General features: G+C 39.4%; 2 protein-coding genes across 7 annotated transcripts in view; one reads left to right on the top strand and one right to left on the bottom strand.

Moving 5' to 3' along the window:
• Nucleotides 1-337: 337 nt before the first annotated feature.
• Nucleotides 338-3,078, bottom strand: LOC111833985 (CCN family member 1-like). Its single transcript, XM_023792808.2, has 5 exons — nucleotides 2,807-3,078; nucleotides 2,317-2,530; nucleotides 1,782-2,123; nucleotides 1,466-1,668; nucleotides 338-1,343 (listed from the first exon to the last, which is right to left on the bottom strand). The coding sequence occupies exons 1-5, from the start codon at nucleotides 2,852-2,854 to the stop codon at nucleotides 1,041-1,043; spliced, it is 1,110 nt and encodes a 369-aa protein (XP_023648576.2). The 5' UTR covers nucleotides 2,855-3,078; the 3' UTR covers nucleotides 338-1,040.
• ddah1 (dimethylarginine dimethylaminohydrolase 1) overlaps nucleotides 2,755-17,115 on the top strand; it is a 29,265-nt gene continuing 14,904 nt past the window's right edge. The window contains exons 1-4 of one of the 6 annotated variants that reach the window (XM_023792811.2): nucleotides 2,755-2,835; nucleotides 3,829-3,896; nucleotides 4,295-4,398; nucleotides 6,418-6,486. In XM_023792811.2, coding sequence (XP_023648579.2) covers nucleotides 6,483-6,486 — 4 coding nt within the window. In that variant the 5' untranslated portion in view covers nucleotides 2,755-2,835; nucleotides 3,829-3,896; nucleotides 4,295-4,398; nucleotides 6,418-6,482. Of the gene's footprint in view, nucleotides 2,836-3,828; nucleotides 3,897-3,927; nucleotides 4,399-6,417; nucleotides 6,487-9,796; nucleotides 9,833-9,860; nucleotides 10,693-17,115 lie in introns of those variants that run through there. The other 5 variants (XM_023792810.2, XM_023792812.2, XM_023792815.2 and 2 more) reach the window with 5 other exon arrangements.

Here is a 17,115-nt window from a genome sequence, read left to right as displayed (position 1 = left end):
CTGGACACCCTGAAATCATACGATGGCACACTGTCTGCAATGTGTAGTTTTGTTTTGTAATAAAAGTATCCTTTACATAGCCCCCAGGTCTGGCTGGGTAAGTACTTGAAATTCCTGGCATACCATCCACCTTATTACCATGGTTCTTTTAAATCATGCCCTTACTAGAACTAGTGAAAAGGACAAAGCTGAATTAAAAATGTTAACTTAAAATAAATGTAGATTTGAATTTATTAGTATGGCTAGATGTGTTAATGTCCATACAATACCAGTAAAGCAATTCCCTTTTTCTGGAACTTACAAAGTAGCATAAGTTTGAATCAGATTTTCACAGCTGTAAGTCTTTATTTTCAGCTTTATTTTTCTTTTAATAAAACATAGAGGAAATACAATGTTTCATAAATAAATCTATATTTTTGTCTATAACATATAAAATTATTATTTAACAATTTAGTATAACACTTTATGTTCAAATAAAGTAGCTACATTTTGATAAATAATGATAAATCATTCATTCTTTTTTACACATTTTCTCTTTCAATGCTGAAATGGAGACATTATTTAATAGCTGCCGCAAAAAGTGAATCATTTTGTCCACATTGGGACGGAATGTGACCACAGAGTAGTTGAACAAGCCTAATGTGGTGTCTATCTTACTTTACAGGTCAAACAAAGAATTAAATTACTTGTGTATGTACATATACATGAATCTATACAGTTTAAGTCATGTCTGGTGTTCATAATTCAAAATATACAAAACTAATCAGTATTAGCATCTTCACGCTACAAATTTTATTACAAATTGCTCCATTATGAAGCTAACAATATTGCTCCAATATTATGAAGCGAGGATAAAAAAAAAAAGAAACAACTATGCTGGCATAGTTTTTGGCTACATAGTGCATTTCCTTTAGTCTTCGAGATACGTCCATAATTCCTTGGGAATTTAAAGGGATGGTGTTCAATTAGACGTAATGTGAGCCCCTCAGTTTCAATTGGCCCTAATGCTATTGTTGATGGTTGCGATAACTGAATAGGGCTTAGTCTCGAAACTTGTGGATGTCATTGAAGAGTCTGTAGAAGGGGTGGGAACCTTCGGTGCCATGGGGACAGTTGAAGGTGCACCTGCAGGACTCAATCATCATGACGTTCTTGTTGAAAGATTCGCCGTCTTCGCAGCGGAACTTGACTGCTATCGTTCGGGTCTGCTGCGGGCTGCAGCAGCGGCCATCCACACAGGTACCACAGTACTTGGGTTTGTACTTCTTGAGGCTCCTACAACCTGCATAGGTGAACTTCACTGGCTGACTGGATCTTCTGGTCCGGCTGCACTTCTTTCCCTTCTGTTACAAAAGACAAAGCCAAGAACATTTTACTAAGGGGTTTCTCTATGGCTGATGCTTTTACAGTTTTCATAAAAGCTAATTCTATTGCAGATATATTTACTCTGGAGATGTGACTATACCTTTAGAGCAGAGTAGGAGGAATGGCCACATGGCCGTACTTCACAGAGGCGTGACTCCTTCACCAGTTTGCATTCTTCGTTACTGTTGGTGACCCTGGTGGAAATACCTTTCCCACAGGACTTCGAGCACTGGGACCAAGCTGTAGTTTGGGTGATGCATTTCTGTTCATCGAACATGTGGCTCTCAGGCTGGATTCTAAAGACTGCAAAACAGTGGAAAAAAAACACGATGAGCAATTCCTATTCAATGTTAGCTTATAGTACACAAAGACGACCGATGTCTGTCAACAATAAGCACACAGAAGTCGATTCTCACCAGGTAGAGACTTGAGACCTCCTTTAAACAGGGAGATAAGTTCATTTCTGTTGGTGAGGTCATTCTCTGACTCATCTGTCAAGCCATCCTTGAAGATTATGTTAATGGAGTCCGTCTGCTTGCTTTCCGCACAGACCCACCGCTCACAGCACTGGCCAGGCACCTTAACAAGCCTGGGGTTTGCGCATCCCAGATTGGGTAAGGAGAGCTCCTGAGGGCACAGCGGAATACATCCCACGGCTCCATCGATGCAGGTGCACTGGTGCTTGCAGTTTGGCTGGAAGCTCTCGCCATTCTGATAGATCTTGCTGTTGTATTCACAGGGTCTCCCCTCTGACTTAGCTGTTTGAAAAGAAAGTATCTCGTTTATAATATCAGTAGTATAACAAAGTATCGGCTTTCAGTTCGTTAACAGGATCTACTCCACGTACCGGAATTTAGTGAAACGAAACGGAACTATGCACCAACTAAAGCAGGTTCACGATATAAAGTTATATCGTTTTAAATTAAAATCGTTCGCCTGGTTTATGCATACCTCGACATATGCCTCGCGTCTCACCCAGGCTGGCCCCGAAGTTGCACTCCAGTCCTTTCGTGTGGTCGCATGTTTCCAGTTTGCTGCAATCCTCATTAAGCTGTCTGGCGCAGACCTTGCAACACCCACATCCATCAAAAACAAGACTCACTCCCGGTGCGCAGACGGGAACCTCAGGAGGACACATGCATTTCGCCGGGCAGGAACAATGCACCTGTGAATAAATGAAAGCTTTAAGAGACCTTTAACAGCTATCGATAAAGTCCGATCCCATCTTCATTTTGTCTGTTAGATCCGGGTGTTTTACACTTTTCAGCACTACAGCTGGTTTGGTAACTTAATATCACAAGAAGAAATTGGCAAAACGGTATCTTCATTTAAAAAAAATCTTTCGTATTCAATTTAAAATTAAACACATTCTGCAAAATATCGACACGCGTCCATAACAGAAAAAAAACTAACACCAAATAAACATTTACACTGAACTTACCATACTGAAGCTTCCAAGGAAAAGACAAAGTATGAATAAGAGAAACATTCTCCGCCTTTCCCGCGATTTTCAGACAGAAATATATATTTGCAACTCGATCGTTGACTTTATCGGGTGAATAATTATAGTCTTCGTTGATTTTCGCCCTTCCCTGTTTCTTATGCTGCGATTGTGAGATCTGTGCAGAGATCGGCTTTCAGTTGCAGTCTGCCTAAACGCAGCACAGCAGCTCTTTTATAGCGTAGTGAAAGCTGACGTACCGGTGGCTGACTGCTGAACTGTTCCCAAACTATGCCAGGAATGTTTCTCGGCGTTTTCTCCATCCAAGCCAAGCACCACCCCGTCTCATTTTTTTCTCCTTCCTTTTTGAATTATGAATTTACCCTTACTCGGAACGCCTCGGGATCTGCTTTTTAAGCATCTGCGAATATTTGCTATTTATATTGCTACCGGATAATTACACGTTAGAAATCTGACCATATTCGTAAACTTTTCGTAAAGACATCCAAGAAAAACATCCATGAAAACGCAACGTATAATGCAATCGACATTTCGTTTGGTTTCTTTGACGTGTTCATGACAAACTTTTTAAAACGCAGTTATTTTGAAACGAGATCAATGATATCCATCAATATAATCAATTAATGATAATCCATTGTAATAATAATTAAATATTCCTAGGAATCAATGCAACACGGTGAATAATAACAGTAATCGAATACTTCGTCTTTTGCCTTTGGTTGTGACTAACTACAGCTCCACAGAGGAAATAACTCCAGATACAAATACCAGTCCTACATGTGAACCAGTAATTACTTACAAGTACTAGGAAATCAAGCTGTGATGGGTTTACTATTTTATTAGCCTATATAAATCCTTTAGAATGTTAAAGTTTAGCAGAAATATGCACGCTAGATAAGACCTAGCTCGCATCATAAGAAATCTTGGAAATGAAGTAAACTTGAAGGAAATTGATTGAGTAGTCAAGTAGTTTTCTCCCTACCATCCTTTTTATTCTGTAGCACTAAACAGCTCCAGATGGCGAATACTCGAAGACCCAACACGTAACAATATTACCATATTTGGTATGGTAAGTATCTACGCTATTAACATATTTCTGGTTCAGTTAGCCAACCGCAAAGCATTCTTGACAGCCTAAAGGTAGTTAAATATGTTCTCTGCAGAGGAAATTCTTGTGCTTTTTCCTCGGGTTAATTTGGTTTTCATGCAATCTATCCATCAACATAAAACAGTAGAGTGGTCCAATTTTCCATATAAGATGTTGGGTCTGTGGAGGACAGTGACTCGCCAAAGCAGTCTAAGGCTCTTTTCAGTTGGGATTTAAATATGTGACCACGCAAGAAATATTGTCTAAGTAAAAAAAAAAAAAAACAGAATTGGACCAAGAACACAACCTTGTAAGACTTCGGTAGCGTTCAAGTAGCGCACCAGGTGAACGCAGTTCATACAAAGTAACTTTGGCTGCAGCGTGCGCTTCACAGTTCAAGCTGGAAAAAACTGATTCAGATAGAGGCAACAACAATGAATTTGCGAAAAAGGAGGACAATGACAAGGACGACACGGTTAATCAAGTGAGTAGATCTTTTCACTGGATCTGTGCATGCAATATTAGGAGTATATAAATAATTTTATGTTTATCCTGATCCTGTGATAATGGTTAACTGTAAACTGGTAGACTACTCGGTACTGAGTGATTTCTAGATTAAATATGTGCCTGGTTGTCCTACCCAACAGGACAAAGTGCATCGCTAGATGTTATCGGTTTAAAATTTGACGTCTGTCAAAAGTTATGTACACTTTAATCGGATTAAGACACCAGGTGGTAATGTGAAATATATTGTTTTTTTCATGTTTTATACTACATGTACTTTATGATGTTGATATTCATTAAATCACTGGAGTGAACACGGATAAGCACAAATGGGAGGGACTGGAAAGCATGCTAGTCATTTTAAAATTTGACGTTACGCTCCGCATCATCAGCTCTGTGACTGTGACTCATTATACTCAACTGGTTGATTGAAACAACATCTTGGTCTGAACTTTTAATTTGTGGACCTGAAATGTCCACCTCTGCTATCACGTCTACACGTCATCATGTATATCTAAAATTATGCAAATTTTTAAATGGGTCACAAGGTCTGAATCCCAGGAGAGGTTTTTAATTATATCTTGAGTCAATATTTGAATTGTCTCAGCAATGTATTAAATATGTAAAACTGTAGGCTATGGAATAATATTGGTTATTGTGAGGTTAATTTGATATATTAACTATATAATAAGGTAATATGAATAGACCTTTCACTGGACTTGAATTGCTACTGTTTATATGAGGATTTTACAAAAAATATATTTCTTAATTGTTTAGGACTCTTTTCAGTATAATTAATACCACTAATTCTGATTCACCTGAAATCTTTTTTAGTTAATTCAAAAGCTTATCGGGAAAATACTCAAGTAGCCTATATACAACCTCTTAAGAAGGATATTTGGGAGAAAGGCAGAAGGTGGTACTCCTGGAATCTTAAAACCAGTCAGGATAAATGAGAAGATCTGGACCAAGTAACGACTAACGGCTGTCCTGGGGTATGGAGGAATGTGCTTATAGATGTCTGAGGGAACATTCCATCTAGGGCTATCTAGATGGCACCATAGAAATACTCTCCCTAGACAAATGTTTTTCACATTACATTTCTCAATCTTTTAGTTATAGGAAAGACCATGATTCATTCAGAAAAGCTATTCTACTGCTCAGCAAAGCATCTGGACTTCTGACGGTGCTGTCTAGCGCTCTGCTGTTAAACTGTGGAAAGAGTGACATATAGAAGATTAGCTTATGAATGTGAATGCTACATTTATATAGCGCTTTTCAAGACACCTAAAGCACTTTACAGAACCAATGGGGAACCACTTCTTCCACCCACCACTGTGTAGTACTCACCTGGATGATATGTGACGACAGCCATTCTGTGCCAGTACACTCACCACACAATAGCTTTGGTGATGAAGGGGCAGGAGAGAATTCACCAAGTAGATATAGGGGACGATTAGGAGGCCAGATTTTATAGGGTTACAGTGGGCAATTTTAGCCAGGGCATTGGGGAACCACCAATGCCCAGCAGGGTTGGGGCCATTCCGGAATGCATTGATCAATTCCAGTCCAAATCAGGAAATGGAACTGGAGCTGGGATTGGAAAAAAAAACTACGGGGAACAGAATTGGAGTTGAATTTGAATTTCATGGAATTGATCAATGCATTCCAGAATGGCCCCAACCCTGGTGCCCAGGGATCTTTTATGTCCTCAGAGAGTCAGGACCTCAGTTTTATGTCTCATCTGAAAGATGGCACCATATTTACAGCATAGTGTCTCTGTCACTGCACTGGGGCATTGGGATCCACACAGACCATGGGAGGGGATCCCCTTTGAAGTTCTTGTTTTTCTGTGTGAAATTTGTATTGACATCTACAAATATATCATAGATTTCCCCCCTAAAATATTGCTGGACCAATAGGATCTGTTATCCTCAATATGGCTTTTCTTTGAAAGCAGCAATAAATTTCAACCAATCAATTTTTATTCAATTATCAGGTGTTTAATTCCAGAGCCAGCCTGGATCTTCCATACAACCTTCTACTCTGCCCTGATCACCTTCCATGAGTAAGTAATATCACCTGCTTACTGTTTTCTGTGTAACTTGTTAAATGCCAGGTGTTTCCAGCAGCTCATTCCGATGTATCGTGAGATGTACTCTCTACTGAGCATTTCCCTAGAACAGTATTTCCCAACCAAATCCCCAGGGACCACCAGACAGACTGTCTGCAGGTCCCCGAGGACCAGATTGGGAAACACTACCTTAAAGTATTAGTATAACTTGGGTTGTTTGACCCTTGGATTGTCTGCCTGACCCTGATTCTTTGTAGTGCTATTGATTGAGATTCTTTTCCTGGGTCTATCTTGGTTTGGTTGACTGACCTTTCTGCCTGCTGTACAACTATGGGTTCTGGACATTGTTTTGGTTTTGGGTGAAGTAAAAACCATTATGGATTGCTCTGCAACTGGACCTCAGGTTTGGCACATCAGTTCATTTGTAGAGAAAAACGTGACCTTAAATCTAGGTAATTATGTGGCATTAATTGTGTTTTTTAATGGAATTACATATAAGCAAATTGGAAGTAAGTGAAAACTGCACATTGTAAGTTTATTGATTGTATAAAGTTCCACTGAAGGTGAACTTGGACAGATAGGGTGGAGGATTACTAATACTAATTAATTTCCCATCTCAGCCAAGTGATGCACTCTGACATAGAGTATAGCACATAAGAATTACATAGAACAGCTGTGGGTATTAGAAACAATAGCCTGTAAGAGAAATCACAGTTATATTGCAGTCTAACTGTTGCCAAAAGTTACAAAAATCTGACAACAGGAAGACATTTAAATGGCCCTCCAGCTGTGCAGCAGACAACAAAATACAGAGGAAACAGATATTCAGTGAGATTGAGAAAAAACAAGACAGAGAACCTCCCAGCACCGTTACGGCTTAGACCTGCTTCCTGTAATTGCTGTACCAGATAACAGCATTTCAACTCTATAAGTCAACTCCAGTGACTAAAATATGAAGCCGAAATATAACCCACTTTCTCTGATATTTATGATGGACAATGTAACTTAAACAATGAATCATTGACAAAGGCTACCTGATAAAATGAGGTGCAAGGTCAATATTTGTTATATTCAAAAATATAACAAAAAAAATATTTTTTGTTTTTTATTTGGGCTGGTATTGGGCCATCTAGTACAGTTTTTGGGACGTTCTTGGGCTACGTGTTTTGCCAGAACCTGGAAATCCTATTAGGAAACCACATTACATTTTGACTTGATTCGTTTTGTCTTTCATACAAGGGCTTTCATCCAGTATGACATACACAGCCAGAATGGAGAACAAGTCATTTATTCAGTGTTTTTACAATTTAGGTAAATACAGCAACACTATTCTTCATCAGAAAAGTGGATCTGTGAGGCCAAAGGTGCAGCGGTAATGCAGTACCTGGCAGAGTGATCATGTAACTGCGGGGCCCTTGAATAGGGCCCCTAACCCCAAACTGCTCTGGAAAAATAGCTGACCATGTGCTCGGGCCCCAGGCTTCACTCTCACCTCTATATATGTGTCTCACGGCATAGCAAGATGGGATATGTGAATAATGGAAACTGAGTAATCCCTATGTTCTTGCAATCTGTCCTGTACAAATAGCAAAATGAATGTATTGTTAGTATCAGTATCATATAGATTGTAAAAATGTGGGTGCTATGTGCTGGGTTAAGAAAATATGTAAGTGACGTTTGACTGAGGGGCAATGTGTGGCTCACTGGGTTAGGATGCTGTGCCTGTGATTGAAAAGTCACTGGTTTAAATCCCAGGCAGACTGATGACTGCTGGGCCCTTGATCAAGGCCTTTAACCCCAACTGCTCCAGAGATGGCTAACCCTGCTTTCTCAATTGCACAATAACTTTAAAGGCATCTGCTAAATGAATAAAATGTAAATTATGCTGGGAGCTCACTCCACCAGTGGGGGGTGATGCTGAAGATTTATGGAAGATTTTATGGGCAGGAGCTATTCCAGTACTATGATCTCAAAAGGTGTGATACCATATTATCCTGCAAACAAATAAGATCTTAACATTTTCCCATTTGGCAATTCAGAAGGGGCGACATGTACAAAGCATGTGTCAAGGAATATTACAATGTTACAACAACAATAGGAGGTATGATTTAGAGCCATTAAACACATTTTTATTAACTGCCAATCCAGGTGCAGATTTAACTTAGTGGTTTTAAAAACTAAGCCCACTAACCCCGTAAAAGAAAAGCAAACCAGAAACTCTTTCTTGCTATTTTATACGTTGCGCAAAGGTTGTTTCTTACATTTGTCCACATTACTGATGTGAAACGGCTGGTCTACAAATCTAAATAATACTGCAAACAAAGAAAAGTTGGAAAATGTAATTAAAATATATTTAATGTTATGTATTGAATGTTGCAAGACAAGACATGTTTACATCCTAGGTTCTCAAAATGAAAGGGAATTACTTGTGCACAGGCCTGGACTGGCTGTTAAACTGGGCATGCTGGGCATTTTCATCGTGGGAAACCCCACAGCCGCTTAGCAAAAGTCATCATGGGGACACCAGGGCTAATTTTTAATCCCCCCCCCCATTGTGCCCGATGTGTAGCTGGCACATAAAATATTTTGGGAACAGGTTAGAGCAAATAGGGAAATGACTCCATGAACTGTTATTGTAGACACTGATACCAGCCTAATAAAATACTCAGATACCCACAGCCCCCCCTAAGAAGTGCCTTTGTTAGTGTTTACCAGGGTTGAGCAGATCCGGTGTGTGTGCAGGTTTTTATAGATACTTTATAGATACTCTATTGATCCCCTTGGGGAAATTGTTTTTACGCCTCCCTCAACTTGCGGTAACCTTTAGATCAGCAGTTCAAACCCCAATCAGTCCTCTGATTAGTTAATTAGGGAGCTGCAGTGAAAACGTATGCTTATATTTTATTAGATTTGGAGCGAGATTCTTTTTTTTTCGAGAGACAAACAAGAAACACGAACTCAAACCACATTAAAAGCTTTATAACATTTTAGTAGATCCATAGCGATATTCTTTTTTTTCGATAGGCAAGCAAACCACAAACAAACAAAAAACACGAACAAGTCTGGTAAAAGTCTAATATTGCATGCTAGGATACTATTTACGGTCATGATATAGGCCTAGTATTCTCTAAATCGACCACGTGCAATTACATTTATAACTATTAATACATTTAACAAAATAAACATTTTGAAATATTTATAAAATAGAATTAATGTGACGACATATGGGAATCTCGTACAACAAAACTCCCTCCGACATCAACATCGCAAAGGAGGCGTGTTTCCGACAGGAGGTGACGTTTTTCATGACGTTGTAATCCGACTTCCGACTCTGAGAGAGGTAATCAAATGCGGGATATATACTTAAAATGTGAATGTTCTGTTACGGATTCTCGACAATACAAGATTTATTCTGAAATAAAAAGTTTAAAAATGAAATTAAAATAGACAAAATAATGAAATTTAATATTACATATAGTATAAGTAGAAAAATTTATAAAGTGATCTTTTTAACTTTTGATGGATAAATATTGGATATTAATATTTAAATATCAAAATTGGGGGTTTTATAAAAATGCGTACTTGACCATACTTGAATTCTCATGTACCCGTTTTATGCCATCTTTCACTGCCTAAGACCAGTTCCAATACTCAAGAACAGAAGTACAGAGGACAGTAAAAATCCCCAGATGTCGTTCTTGTCCTGTCCCAAATATCAATGATAAATCCTCGCCGAACGAGACCAATCCCACGATTCATTGCGCCTCATCGACCGTGAAGGCAAAGGTTGCGAGACCGGTCTTTGTGTTTTTGGTATTGAGAAACGCCTCTGGATTCTCGTCCCACCAATAACTATATCGTGTATATACTGTATACTGTATAACGCTCTGAGAGCAGCTGAGTAATAAAGCAGCAGCAATGGCAAGCTTTGGCAACTTCACGCACGCAATCGTACGGGGTATTCCTGCATCACTGGTACAAGAAGCGCTGAGAAGCAGTTTATGTCAGGTGGATCTAGTCAAAGCCCAGCACCAACTGCAGTTACACATTGGCACCCTAAAGGACGAACTGGGACTCCAGGTGGTTGAGCTACCCGCTGATGAAAGCCTTCCAGACTGCGTGTTCGTGGAGGATTGCGCGGTGGTGTGCGGAGACACCGCGCTGATTACCAGACCTGGGGCGCCCAGCAGAAGAAAGGAGGTACTATGTTAAAATACCTCACTTACCATCAAGCAAAGTAAAACTAATGTGTCGTGCCGAAATCCCCCCCCCCCGCATTCTCAGTATCGCGGTGTTTTAACCGCATTTAATTCAGAAAAAGTTTTAAAACGAGTGGTTTAAGGGTTTCTAAAGTAATTACCTACAGTAAGTATAATGCGAATTATTGGTTGTATGTCGCTATTTTATCATCTCTATGTAGACTTCCGTGTTATGGCATTCAAGCCTTAAACATGCAATGAAATGTAATTTTCCTCCCTGCCAAAATACCCCCCCCCCCTCTCTCTGGATCGGAATGTCAGAATGACTTCATATTTATTCTGCTGAAATCCCTTGACCCCCAGATTATACTCTAGAAATTACAATAATGTAGCTGCAATATCTTAAATTCAGTTTAAATCGTTCTTCTTAAACCTTAAATGAGGTCAAAACACCGCGGCATTATCAGTACGCGTGCATGCGAAAGGGGGATGATATCTGCGCGACACCTGCGCCATACCGTTTGTTGTACGGTAAATAAAGTTGTTATACTCCCTTTGGACATGCAGTTCTGTGGTAGAAAAAAATACGTTTAATGTACAGTAACATACCAGTCGAAAGTCTGGACACACCTGCTTTTAATGCATTTGTGTCAGTGAGGACTGATCTAAGACTACAAGGAAAGCTCCGCCTCTAAAATGTCACGAAAAATTTCGTCAAACATGTACTGTTGTTTTTATATTGCTGTTGCAAAGACCGTGTTCAGTTTCGTGGCTAGTTCGTTCAGAAGGTGGGAATCTTGTGCCAGAGGTGATGCAGCAGTGTAAACCACCGTGCTGCCCCCTTTAGTTAAGGAGTATAAATAATTAAAATAGCTCTGGAGGACTTCATGGTGTAGCTTATAGCCATCTGTTAATTATCTTTAAAATAAGTTACACCTTAGCCTTTGAATAATTGTTCATACGTAATTGTTTATGTATGAAGTAATTACTAAGCTCTGTGAGAGAGGACTCTACCTGTGATTGTAAGGTCGATGGTGTCAGATCCTGTGGCAGATCCCAAAACTTGCTCTCACCTATAGACATTAGTCTTTGTCTTGTGGGATATGTGAAAATGACCTAATTTATATAAAATAACTGTTTTTATTACACTCATTTTGGATGAAATTTTCCTGCCTGCCTGTGTTTTTCTTTAACACCTTGAGTGTCGTGACCACGGGTTGAGCAGAGATTGGGGAATCAGGAACAAGGGGTTTATTCAGAATACGACATGGCATTGCACAAAATAGTGTAGACTTCAATGACAGGACTGGGGAAACGAACTCGAACACAGACTGAAATACACAGGATTAATTGGAAATAACAGGAAACAGCTGGTAACATCGGGATTTCACACAAGGTTAACGAGGGGGGTGTGGCACACGGGAGGATCAGACAAGCAGGGCGCGACATTGAGTACTGTCCAAGCAGACTTGGTAAGAGCCCAGAAATATTGGTATTTCCTTTTGGTTAACCTGCTTCCACAAACGGTAGGTCATAACCTCTTCTGACTGGAGTGGTCAGAACCACTTGTGAACAGTACAGTCCAGCCTCTGAAAAAAGTCTGTATGGAGGGAGAGAGTGTCTGCCGCTCAGGATAATCTGCGGCACTCAGCTGTCATGTCATCCAGTTTGCCTGACAGTCATTCCTCATGTGGCCCCATCAGGAGTAGGTTAGTTAGGAATGTCATGATCAGAATCAGGTTTGTTCATGAAATATTTAGATTTAATATTATCATTAAAAATACATTTCTCTTTTAATATAATTAGCCACATCTATTTGATAATTAAAGCTTAGATGGAATTTTTAAAGAGATACTTTTAGGGACATTTATTACACATACCCATTTTAGCATGATATACACTGGAGATCAAAATTAGAGAACAACCTACAATTTCTTAAATGTCAAGGTCACTACGTAGTCCTATTTCGAAATTATCCAAACAGGAGTAAAAGAGCAGTATTTTACCATATGTCATGAGTTACATAAATTCAGAAGCACAGTATAAGAAACTTAAATGAGATATCTGAAAAAGAACACTGATCAAAATTAGAGTTCACGTTCAGATACCTCCCAGTTATTGGTGTTAATCTGGCAGCTGGTGCTAATTGCCTTAATTATCTGACAAACCCTATTTAACTTTGTAGTTATCAACGACTTTGCGAGATGTTGAGCCGGAACCCTCCGGCAGCAGGTTGCCCAGATGATGGCCAAAGGGATGTGACCCTATCAGTCATAGCAAGAGAAGTTGGTCGTTCCAAATCTGCGATTTCTAGAATGTTGCACCTTTACAATGTCACAAACTCATTTAAGGGTAAGGATCTGTCTCATCATATGGAGTCTCGACGTTTAAGAGCATTTGGACTGACAGCCTAATCTGCAGTGACCAAACCTCTTATAAGCAGGAGGAATCAGAAGGCTAGACTAGACTTTGCTGAGGAGCATGTTGTGTGGACAGAGGAGAACTGGTCCAAAGTTCACTTTAGTGATGAAAGCAAGTTAATTTAGTTGGGGCTGATGGGAAACATTATTTTTGTCGTCAAACTGGGAAAAGATTGAACCCCACCTGTGTTAAGAAGTCAGTGAAAGGTGGAGGAGGAAGTGTCATGGTTTGGGGAATGTCCTCTGCAGCAGGAGCTGGGCCTTTTATATAGCTACATGGCAGAGTGAATGCAAATGTTTATCAGAACCTTCTTTGACAACATGTGGTTCCTTCCCTGCGTTCATCACCCAATCAGCAAGCAATTTTCATGCAGGACAACGCCCCCTGTCGCACAGCAAAACAGGTAAAGCAGTTCCTTGAAACTGGAAACACTGAAATTATGAAATGGCCAGCCAGGAGTCCTGATCTAAACCCAATAGAAAATCAAAATCATTGCCAAGAAAGTTATGGCTAAGACACCAACTACAGTGATTGAAGAAGAGTGGAGCAAAATCTCACCAGAGCTGTGTGAGAGACTAGTGATGTCCTGTGGCCACAGATGTGCTGAAGTCATTCAAAGCAACGGCCTGTACACTTCCTATTAATTTCTGACTGTTGTAACCTTCAGAAAGTTTAGTTATGATCTTTCTTCTTGCTATAATCATTGCTGTTTTCTAATTTTGATCACTAATTTTGTATAACACTGTTCTATTAGTATGGTATAGCCACAGTAGTAATTCCTTCAAATGTTGAGCAATGAAAATGACATTATTTCTGAAAAAGTGTTCATCAAAGTCAAAGTCAGCTTTATTGTCAATTCTGCCACATGTACAGAACATACAGAGAATTGAAATAACGTTTCCTCACAAACCCTAGTTAACAGTAACATTAATACAAAAAAGAATACAAGTAAGAAAAATATGAATAAATAAATACAATATACAAGGACAATTCATGAATTTTTCTCTAATTTTGATCTCCAGTGTATATCAACTACTGTACTCCATTGCACGAAAAACCAATACAATAATTTCTTTCCATGTACTGTAAGTCAGTAACACATAGTAGCATGAACTGGTCCAAAGTTCATTTTAGTGATGACAGCCTGTTACTGTCATTAGTAGGAGTAAAAGAAAATTCAGTCAAAATCATCAGGAATTGGAATAACTAAATTTTTAACCTCTTTATTTTACCAGCATGGAATGTAGTTTGCATATCAAAGCTCTTATATGTAGAAATGTTGTACAGGCACTCCCTCTCTACCATAGAAAACAGTGACCTCCAGAACCATGGAGAGCACCTAAACTCAATCAACGGCCTGCCAGCCATAATTCTCCTCAACGACATATTCGCAAACGGAGAACCCCTTCCAGGGATTCAGTCAGCTGGACCTATGTGACCTTATAAAAGCTCTCATTTCTCTCCCTCAGGAAGCTAATTTACCTCAGCTAATGAATGGTTGTACCAAGCCTGTGTCTTCTCCTAGCTTTAGCCAATTTGTGATATCTCCCTAAGCATTATTAGGCCGACCTTCTGGCTTCCCATTGATGGACATCAACATGAACAGCCTCCTCCCCCCCCTCCTTGGTGCAGCCATATTCCCACATTCCCTTCTGTGGTATGTCAGGAATTTGGAGAACAATGAGCATGGTGCAGGGTGTCCTAAGATCTGCGTGTCGTGTCACTCCAAAATTTGCAATAGTTTTTTGCACTAGGGATTTAATTTTAGGGACATTTTGTATTGAGTAAAAGTAAAGATGCACTACCATTCAGAAGTTTGGGGTCACTTAGACATTTCCCATGGAATAGCCTTCATTTCTCAAAACAAGAGTAGATGGATGAGTTTCACTGGTGTTATTATTATACATATATTTTGTCAAACATTTGTTTATTTTGAATTTATTTATTTAGGTTTGTTTGTTGGGGTTTTTGTTTTCTACAGCCAGTATGACCCTCAGGCTGATAGAATCCCAACAAGGAGTGTGGTTTATTAGAAGTGCGTTGGAAATAAAGTGAAGTAGGTCTTCATTGTCATACAATCTATATACAATCCCTAGCATACTGTGACATGAAATAATGTTCCCCAAGACTTCAATGCAGTGTAAACAAGACAAGTGCAGTGCATGAGGGAGTGGGGAGAAAGGACGGATAATAAATATTAGAGAATATACATACACTAACACGCGGGCGAGACAGGGGTATCCACTCAATATAACTGATACAGCAGCAACTGTAGACATTTTGATTTGAAAAGTGGGAATTAAATGGAATTAATACCAGTTTTCTTGGATAGGAAAGAGATTCTTAGAGAACTAATGCTGTAAATTGTACAAGGAATACTCTGCCCTGGTGCATTGTTAAAAATATTAAATTGTACAATAAAAATTGAAAGCAGCTTCATTAATGAACTTTTTATTTAACATGTCCAATACATTTTGGATTGGGCGGTTTTGCAGATTGCACATCTGGATGATGTCTTGTTAAATGGTTTCAGGGATCTACAGTATATAGGCTCTGGACCCATGGTGACCCTTAATAGGATACGCATTTACAGAAGATGGATGGATGGATGGATGGATTTGTGGTATTTCCACAGTATTTCACCTCCATTTTGCAGATCTTTGCTTTGGTCCAGCTCTTAACTATCTTCATATTTCTGAAATCCAAAATACATTGAGACATCTGCCTTTTGGCTTGATGGTACCATCCATGTAACGGTTCTCACCGTGTCTCACGCATCCACGGGAAAAGGCCATGAACTCTAAAAGGTGTATATTAAAAAATCTATCTTGCGATTTTGTGAACCGATATTGGATTTTGCTAATGAAGATTTATTTGAATCAGAATGTTTTTTTTGTTTTTTTTAAACCCGGCCCTGATAATGGAAATCATTTTTTTTGATTTCAGGGAAACAGACTATAAGTGTTCTGGTGACAACAGAATAATTTTCTCATGACCTTGAGAAAAGGGACATTCTTTTTTTGTAATGGCGTAATCAGTTGCTGGGGTGACACGGTGGCCAACACTGTCTCCTCACATCTCTGGGACCTGGATTGTAGTCTCTGCCATGGCTCCATGCGTGTGGAGTTTGATGTTCTCCCCGTGTCGTCATGGGTTTTCCTCCGGGTACTCCGGGTTCCCCCCACAGTCCAAAAACATTCTAAAGTGAATCAGTGAATGGTGTTTGTGCCCTGCGATTGGGTTGGCACTCTGTCTTGGGTAATCCTTGCCTTGTACCTGTAGATTGTGCGATAGGCTCCAGAACCCTGCACCCCTGCTTAGAGTATTGACAATGGATGGATGGAATCATGTGGCAGCATAGGCTATGTGTTTTATTTATTTAGCTGCACTATGGATCCGTTCATCCCTCAAGACAGAGGGACACATGGGTCATTCCCTGTTTGGAGTAGGAAACGATGTCACACAGATGCGGGGCTTAAAACCGTGCTTAAAATATTAGGCACAGATCAAAAAGTCAGCATGTACATCCACACAGTTGATACATGATTAAGTAATATTTGTCGTGTGATTTGTTTGATTTTTCAATTTCAGATGGCACACGTTCTGATTGATTCGCTGATTGACTTGTGTTCTAAATACCCTTGTGTCAGTCCAGCAAAGCCTTAAACGGTTACACAAATTGTAATGAAAAATACAGTATGTACTCGACAAATTATTTATCCATCCACCCACCCACCCATCTTCTATGCTCATTTGTCCTATGCAGGGTTGCAGGAGTCTAGAACCTCCCCCAGAACCTGTAGGAGCAAAGCAGGGAATAACCCAGGATGGGAAGCCAACCCATCGCAGTAGTAATACGATAATATTAATAATAATAATAATATTAATAATAATAATATAATAGATAGTCTAGAAGATCATATAACTCTGCGCTGGTGGATATTTGTGTGTTTTTTTCTTTATATTTGTAGTTAATCATGAAATAACCATAGAATTTTTGGTA

The sequence above is a fragment of the Paramormyrops kingsleyae genome, chromosome 15 (genome assembly GCF_048594095.1).
Source record: "Paramormyrops kingsleyae isolate MSU_618 chromosome 15, PKINGS_0.4, whole genome shotgun sequence".
NCBI lineage: Eukaryota > Metazoa > Chordata > Actinopteri > Osteoglossiformes > Mormyridae > Paramormyrops > Paramormyrops kingsleyae.
The sequence above is the reverse complement of the archived record's forward strand: the minus strand, read 5'-3'. Positions and strand labels throughout refer to the sequence as shown.